We start from the raw sequence: 8,601 nt of genomic DNA on the forward strand, positions 1-8,601 counted from the left end.
GATGCGGTAGCGCGCGGACGTTTCAGCGCGCAGGTCCGGACCTGGTGGGGACGGGCCACCAAGGGACGTGTCCGGGCGAGCTCGGATACTGCACCCGCGCTGGCATGCGCAGCGCACCGCTGCTCCGGTATTCAATAGGTGAGTCGAATCATCTCGATCTCTAGCGCTGTTTAGTGCCTCGCTCCCAATGTTACCGTTATGACCTACGATTAGTCTGTATGCAGTGTATTGGATTTGCACGTTGCAATAAATACTGCCATTGGTGTTTTGCTCTTGTCCCCTCCTGCCTTCGTCTGTCTCAGCAAACAACGGACCCGTCCGCAGCCTGCGCTCGCAAGGCATGTTTGCTGCGCGCGATGACTGCAGGGTGGCGAATAACTAGTGTGTGAAACACAGGATCCCACACGCTGCGGCGCTGAAAAAAAAACTAGCCGCCGACTGCAACTTCGGAAGGCTGCCCACCACAATGGCACCTACCGAACACCCCGTCGCTACGCAATCTGAGAACCCTACCATGCTACCACTGGACATTATGCTGCGTGACCAATTTGGGTGTGTACTGCGGGACGACTTGCTACAACAGTGCCTGTTTGCTGACACTGACTTGACGTTCGCAAAGGCTTATGACATCGCCATTCAAGCGGAGAGTGTCGACAAGCAGCAGCGTGACATCCGGAAGCCCACCGAGCCGGCATACCTCACAAATTACGAGCTCCAGCCCTACCAGGAAAGTGGCAAAAAGCTACCTAAGGCGCAGCGCTGCTGGCGCTGTGACGAGCAGCACAGCCCGCAATCATGCAAGCTTCAAAGCGCAACGTGCCATTTTCGCAAGAAACGAGGTCACATTGAGGAGGCATGCATAACCAAGAAGAACCAGTCGAGGGCACCCCCTGAAAGACACAAGCGCGTGAAGGCCTCAGAGGCTATAACGCAGACGGAGACGCACGGTAGTCTACCCGCATCACCGGCACTGCACGACCTAAACACCCTTCTCAACCAACGCACGGAACGGAAGGTCATGATCGACGTCACTGTGCATCACCAGCCGATTCATATCGAGGTGGATTCTGGAGCAGCATGTACGCTCATCAGCGAACAGACGTATCGCCAGACCTGACGGCAGCATGCACCCATCTTGCTAGACGACGACACGCACCTGAGAACGTGGTCAGGGCAGGCCTTCCCACTTCTGGACAGTGCCAACGCAGACGTTCGCTTCAACGGCACAGCGTGCCAGCTACCACTACTTTTCGTGCGAGGGGCCGGATCTAGCCTCTTGGGCCGAAATTGGTTTGACACCCTCGGGATAACGATCGGCGGTATCAACCCGAGGCAATATTACCGAGCGACAGGAACTGGTGGAGCGACTTCAAAAGAAGTACGAAATGGTCATCGCTAAGAATATTCGCGGTCACAACGGACCCCTCACCAGCCTGGAGCTCCATCAGCACGGCAGCCCCAAATTTCTCAAAGCTACGCCAGTACCATTTACCATGCAGTCGGCATACGACGAAGAGATTCAGAAGCTGGAACAGCAGGATATCATCGAGCCGACACAGAACTAAGACTGGGCCATACCACTTGTAGTCACAAAAAACGGAGCTCTACATCTTTGTGGAGGCTGCAGGAGCACCGTGAACCTGGCAAGGAAGGCGTCTGCCTACCCACTACCAACGCTTCAGGAGGTTTCCAGCACCCTCCGTAGAGGCCGAATCTTCAGCACGCTCGACGCGACCCAGGCGTTCCAACAGCTGAAGGTGAGCGAAAAAACATCTCAGTTGCTCACTATAAACAGTACAAGGGGCCTTTACAGGGTTAAACGGCTTCCATTAGCAGTGGCAGCAGCCCCAGCAATTTTCCTGAAGTACATAGAGTCCATGATTGTTGGAATTCCAGGAGTGTGCGTTTACTTGGATGACGTTTTCACTAGTGGCCCATCAAGCGAAGAACATGAAGCACGCCTAGAGCTTGTACTTGACAGGCTAGCCAGCACCAACTTACGCTTAAGCATAGAGAAATGGGATTTGGTGGTGCCCGAGGTAAAGTTCTTGGAGCACCTGATCACTGCTCAAGGTATTCATACCACTGATGACAAGGTGCATGCAATCACTGAGGCACCAGCACCAACCAACAAGCAGGGACTGCAGTCCTTTCGTGGGCTCATTACGTTGTACGATCGACAACTATAGCAGCGAGCAACTGTGGCTAATCACCTGTACCACCTGTTAAAAAATGATGTCCAATGGAGCTGGTCGCAACGCCAAGGCATTCGACGTGCTAAAGGTCCTACTCCGGCGGCGCGTAGTCCTCAGCCAGCACGATAAAAAGAAGCCTCTGCTCCTAGCCTGCGACGCATAGGTCTCGTGCGCTGCCCACGGGGCGCTGCGAAACCGACTTCGGGGCAGTACTTCGGGGTAGTACAAAATAGCGGGGGTCCCATAGGACCCCGTATTGACAGAAGCAAAATGAGCTCGATACTCCCGATTGTTTTTCGACATGGCCTCTACGCCATCCCCAGTGCATCCTATCTCGTCCGGCGATCAACTTGCATTAGGGAAAAACATTTTTGCAGCGCTAAATACGTTTACAGCGTCGGCGAAAGTGCTGGGATGGTGACGGCGCTCTGCCACTCGATGATTCACCGATAGATGGTCGTATGAAGTGAAATTTGAAGTAAAAGCTGCTTGTTTGTACTAATACACTTAGTGACAAGGACTTTTCAACTACAGTCGACCAAACAAGGAGAGTAACGCAATCGCCGATGATGGCGCGTAAAAGCAAGCGAGTCTGCCAGACCGCAGGCTGGTTCGCTCCGGTGAGCCGTGCTTTTGCACACCTGCACACTTATCCGTTCACTTTCAATAAACACCACTGGTTTGTGTCATCGTTACGAATGCATATTGCAGCGCTAGCTTGCCGTTTTAGGGGCGAAGCTCCTAAAGCCATGGGTCTGTCCATCCCTTGTGTCTCGTGGTACGTGACCGCCGCATGCTTTCGGAGATGTCGCAAAGTGGGCCGCGTTGCACGCGCAAGAACCGGCTGCAACCGGCAGCGCAAACTCGGCACCGGGAGCGCGAGCTTGCCTGTGTTCGCCAACGGAGGCGCGAGCGCACGTGCACTGCGAGGGGGAGATCACGCAAGAGATCACGCCACGAACGCAGGCAGTCGTTTTCGGAGATCGAACGAGACGCAAGGACCTTTGCTCGTTTCCTCTCGTCTTGTTCGGGCACAAGTTCGCCCTCTAATAAAAGTTCTTTCTTTACCGTTGTGTCCCATCCAACGTGACAAATTGTGGTGGAGGTGCGGGGTAGTCCTCGGTCTTTCACCAGGTCTGGGCCTGGGAGCATTGACTCCGAAAATAAAAGTTGATTTGTACAATGTACGCACACAGTCTTACGTCTTTCTTAATGATGTAATGGGCGAACTTTCACGGGAGAGTTACGGTTACCGATGATCTCCCCCTCTCGAGCTTCGCCCCACTTATCATCATTCATTCCGTGGATATGGCGTGATTTTTTTCCCGTGGCTGAGTTCCAAAATGCAGAGAGCGTCAGAGGCGTGAAATATGTTTGTGATTCCGAAAGTAGTGGCCGTAGAACAAAGTGCTCGGGCGAACTGAGTGGCCGTTCCGTTTCCTTGCTTGCTCTCACTTTATTTACGCTCTTGCATCATATATCCCCAGTTCGCACTTAACCGACTAGAATAAAGGTTCGCAACGTATTCACGTGTAGTGCCGAGTTGCATGAAGTCGACACGGCGGAGGGCTGGATGGCAAGTCAGGTGGGAGGGGGACGACGGCTTTGAAGGGAAACAGAAAAAAATCAGCGGATTGCCAATAATATGTGGCAATAATCTGGAAAAGTGTGAATATGGGGAAGAATGCAGCTGGAAGCGATCAATTTTCTGTCCTTGTCTCCCCGTGAAACACTATTGGTTAAAACTGGCGTGTCGGCGTCCAGATTGTTAGTTACAGGCGGTGGGGTGGGTGTTCTGTCCACGTGCTGGGGGAAGCAAAATAAAGCCCCACAGGCGACATTCGGCCCGCGGGCTCTAGGTTGCCGACCCCTGCAGTACATATAACCAACACAGTCAGGGACGATCGCATGTAAATATTTGGGCCGCGCACCGTGTATGTGGCTGTGTTATTCTATATGTAAATATAGAATTACACATCTCTGCATTAGCGGACTTGCGATTTGGTGTTTGTTTTGCGTCCTTTATTTAGGCGAATGTGTTTATTGGACGCTATTACCTCTCCTACTCGGTAGTATACATGTACCCTGCCGTTCGTAAATCGTATGGCGTAAAATTTTAAGCAAGAATCATTTATCTTCCGAAAATAGAAAATAAAATTTCCACTCGTTTTCAAGGCGGTGCCTGGCCAGCAATGTCAGCTGAGTCGGCTGCGCTTCTCGCGTCGTCTTGCATTTACATCCGCTGAAGCAACCATTTACAGTAGCAGCATTCTCTGTTTATGGTATACTTCCGAACTGTTTCCTTGTCAACGGTACGCAAGAATAAACGACGGCAAGGATCGTCAGGAAGTTAGACCACCCGACTTGGAGGTACTGTCCAACGCAGCTAAGATCGTGACATCTCGCTCAAAAGAAAGCCGATAAATCGGCATGTTGTAGAGGATATTATTTTGTTCAGGCTCTGACACAACTTAAAGGGCATTTTATTCAGTATGGAGTCACTTAAACGCACCACAATGTGATTTAAATAGGTACAACCAACTTTCCCTCTGGCTTGTACTTGAAAACACATGGAGGGCAGTGACGGTCGTCTGCCTTTGTACGACCAAGAGTTCCTGTATATGCTCTCTACGGGGGCAGAGTTGCGCCTTTGATTTCCATTCGCCGCTCACGACCCTATTCGCTGATCGCCGTCACGTGCACAAAAAGCATCCACGCACCGCAGAGAAGCCGGCGATGCGGCTGCAACGCCGCTGCTGCCCTCTGCTGTCGGCGTCTTTCGTACATTTTGAGCCGCTGCCATGTCGCATTCGTAGTTCGTAGCGCGAGAGCGACAAGCCGCAACACGCTAGTACATAAAGAGTATCTTTTTTGCGCAACTTCAGTACGCGGTCAAGCCGACAGCCCTGAAGGCCTAGAATTGGTTTTGGTCTTCCATTTTCGCTGTTGTCGGTTATTAGCAGCTGACTGTTCCTTTTGTTCGAATGCTTACATGAGAAGCTGACGCCTAGCTCTATTTTGCACAGCCATATCTTCCCGATATTCGGATATGCGTTATAGGAAAACTGCACATAAGAGGAGGAGGAGGAGTAAGGGGAGGAGGGGAAAACTTTGTTTAACAATTAAATCGATCTGGTTAGTGGGCCGGGTACTCAGTCCAGGACAAGAGAGTAAAAGTAATTTTCTTTAAATCATAGAACGCCATCCCGAGTAGAATAGGATTTGTTCTTCGCGCCTGGAAGGGTTGAAACACGTGCCGTGTGGCAAGAGAGAGACCTGCAATTTTTGAATACCCTTATACACTGCATGCTTCGCCCCTCCCCAGGCTAACCAGATCGATTTAATTGTTAAACAAAGTTTTCCCCTCCTCTCCTTACTCCTCCTCCTCCTCTTGAGTGCTGTTTTCCTATAACGCATATCCGAGTATCGGATGGCTGTGCAAAATGTTCCGAAATATCCCTCCAGGTCTTAACAAACATATATGTGTTACTATAAATTTAACGAAGACGTGACTCGTTTTGCTCAATAAACCTCCATACTGGTTAGATGCCTGGTCACATCACTTTACGTTGTCACGGCATGAAAGTTTGCCGACATGCACTATAGACTGCAAAAACTGTAGGTTGAGTTCCAAATAACCCAGTGTGTATATACGCGCGTGCTGATTCTATACCAGGCATCTAACCAGTGTGGAGGTTTATTGAGCAAAACGAGTCACGTCTTCGTTAAATTTATAGTAACACATATATGTTTGTTAAGACCTGCAGGGACATTTCGGAACATTTTGCACAGCCATATCTTCCCGATATTAAGATATGCGTTATAGGAAAACACCCCTAATAATAAAGCAAAGCGCGCGTTACAAAAAAAAAAAAAAAAAGCAGCGACGTCGGGGCGCGCTCACGCTCCCCTCGCGCGGTGCGCACGACTCCTTCAAGCCCGACGGTTGGCTTTCCCACGCTGCTTTGGATGCTCGGCGGTCAAGATGGCGGACCTATGCGCAACTCTGCTCCCGTAGGGAGCATATACAGGAACTCTAGTACGACCCAGAGGCGTCGGCCACTAGGGGCGCTGCATGTCGCCAAAACTTCAGCGCAGCTGCCCTATTGCCCTTTCGGTGTGGGCGCAGTGCTCTCACAAGCAGACGATCAAGGCAGGGAAGCACCGACTGCTTTCGCTTCTCGCACTCTTTCAACGGAAGAGCGCAATTACAACTGGATCGAGAAGGCCTCGCAGTCGTGTATGGAGCCATGCACTTTCACCAGTACATTGCTGGCAGACACGCGATAATCATTACGGATCACCGACGTCTGTTGGGTATTTTGGGTTATGCGATTTTGCGGGGTACCGTGATCGACGTCGCCGATGATGTGGGCTGTTCAGCCGAGAACGGATTTCTGGTGAAGCTGTAACGGTACGGTGGGGCGTAGGGGATCCAGAACGGTGTTGAAGACGGAGGAAGGGGTCCAGTAACAGCAGTTTATCCAAGGAAAGGGGGGGACGGTGGCTACCTGCCGCCGCCCCTTAAGGGAGGATCAAAAGTTTGTTCTAAATAAAAACTAGTAATAAAGGGTTTCATAGTTGCATCGCGTCAGTTTTTGCTTCGTGAAGTAAATACAATAAATTTACTTATTCATTTTTTCTATTTATATATTTCAAATACCTACGCAGGCCCGGCGCCATTGAGTAAGGGGGTAACGTGGAAATCATAAAAAGAGCAAGCAGCAGGAAAGATATGTAAAGAACTGAAAGCTTCGATACACACAAGACAACGTCAGCGAAAGCAAAAAGAACATAGATGTACATTGGAGGAAAATAACGCAAAATGCTACAGTATTCAAAACACACACACACACACACCACATCAAATGAAGAGATACAATTCTCACAGTAACATTTGATAAGGGAAAATGCAAAAAGGATTAACATATTTGGGACAAACAGCGTATATGTGACAAACACGAGGCAAAAAATAGTGTATATTGAAAACATCGCAAACACGTCAAGCTTCCTGCCTTGTGAAGGAAACACGATGACGCCTAATTATATGTGCTACCTGCAAGTGCTCGTATAGAAGATTACGAGATGTTTCCTGATTATTTTCTGAAGCTCAAGCGAATGGCCATTTGAAGCGAAGAGAAGTTAACGTAAGTGTGGAACTACACATACGCGAAAAGGTTAATTGGTTATTCAAACTTCGGGACGTGTTTGATGCGATTTGGATAGGTAATGTGGAACTAGGGCAGTTATAAACGCATTTGTGGAGCACTGATAAAAGGGAAAATATATTGCCGCGAACCATGCGATGGTTTTGTTTATTTGTGTTTTGCTTTTACCGCCCAGCTGCGCCGGTCTGTGTTATCTGTGTTATCTGTGTGCTAAGAGAAGCACGTGTTCCATTCTTCCTTTCTATGCCGTATGTGTTATCTCTTCTGATGGGCAGAGCGTTCCGAACTAAGGTGAGCAGTCTAGAATAATCTTCTTTGTTCTGGATCTAATTCGACAGTTCCAGAAACACTCGCGCCTAAAGATAAATTCTTGCGGAGCCGACGCCGCGGCATTCGAATCGCTGGAGCTCGCCTGCACACGTCACTTTGTTGTCTGCTGCTTCACCGCCTGTGTATTCTTTGAGTCGTTAGGGGAGCACAAGTTCGCTCCATAAACGTGTTTTCCTTGAAGACAACTGCGTCGTCTTGGACTTCATGACATCTGGTGGATGTGCGGGGTAAATGCACGCTACGCCCTCGTCAAGCCGACAAGCAAGCCCCACTCGTGTCATCCGCCGACAGCAAGGTCTTAAGCCGGAGTTTAGACTGCTTCAAGATAACGTCAAGAAAGAAGACGTCGTGAAAACCACTATGATCAACGCAGGCACCATGACCACCGCTTCAAATCCTGCCCTTGTTCTTCAGCAACCAAAGGAGCCACCCTCATTCCATGCATCACCTTCGGAAGATCCTGAAGACTCGTTGGAACAAGTCGAACGGGTCAGGCTGTTTAACCGATGGGACCACGCGGAGACACTGAGGCAAGTGTTCTTCTACCTAGAGGACTCAGCACGCATCTGGTTCGAAAACCATGAGAGCTCTCTAGAGACTTGGAATGATTTCAGAACTCAATTTTTAACGACATTCATCACGGTTGTGCGAAAAGAGTGGGCCGAGGTCATGCTGCGAACGCGGACACAACACCCTAACGAAAGCGTTGTCGTGTTTGCCGAAGAGATTAAGAGACTTTTCAGGCGTGCTGACCCTTGCATGGCGGAAAAAAAAGCAGTTACGCTTCTTAATGCGTGGTGTGAAGGAGTAACTCTTTGCTGGACTGGTCCGCAATCCGCCCAAAACTGTCCCCGAAATTCGTGACCAAAGCCAGCACCATTGAGAAAGCCCTCGCAATGCGCACTAAG

The 8,601-nt window shown here is 49.9% G+C and overlaps 1 protein-coding gene across 1 annotated transcript; it reads left to right on the forward strand.

The window, feature by feature from the left end:
- The first annotated feature begins 514 nt into the window (after positions 1 to 514).
- LOC144143470 (uncharacterized) lies at positions 515 to 1,117 on the forward strand. The gene has a single exon (XM_077675216.1). The coding sequence runs from the start codon at positions 515 to 517 to the stop codon at positions 1,115 to 1,117; it is 603 nt and encodes a 200-aa protein (XP_077531342.1).
- The last annotated feature ends 7,484 nt before the right edge of the window (positions 1,118 to 8,601 follow it).

Source organism: Haemaphysalis longicornis, unplaced genomic scaffold (assembly GCF_048455015.1).
Source record: "Haemaphysalis longicornis isolate Haplotype H1 unplaced genomic scaffold, Haemaphysalis longicornis Haplotype H1 scaffold_6, whole genome shotgun sequence".
Taxonomy (NCBI): Eukaryota; Metazoa; Arthropoda; class Arachnida; order Ixodida; family Ixodidae; genus Haemaphysalis; species Haemaphysalis longicornis.

Coding starts and splice junctions, on each gene's coding strand:
- LOC144143470 (XM_077675216.1), top strand. CDS start 515: ATGCTACCACTGGACATTATGCTGCGTGACCAATTTGGGTGTGTACTG.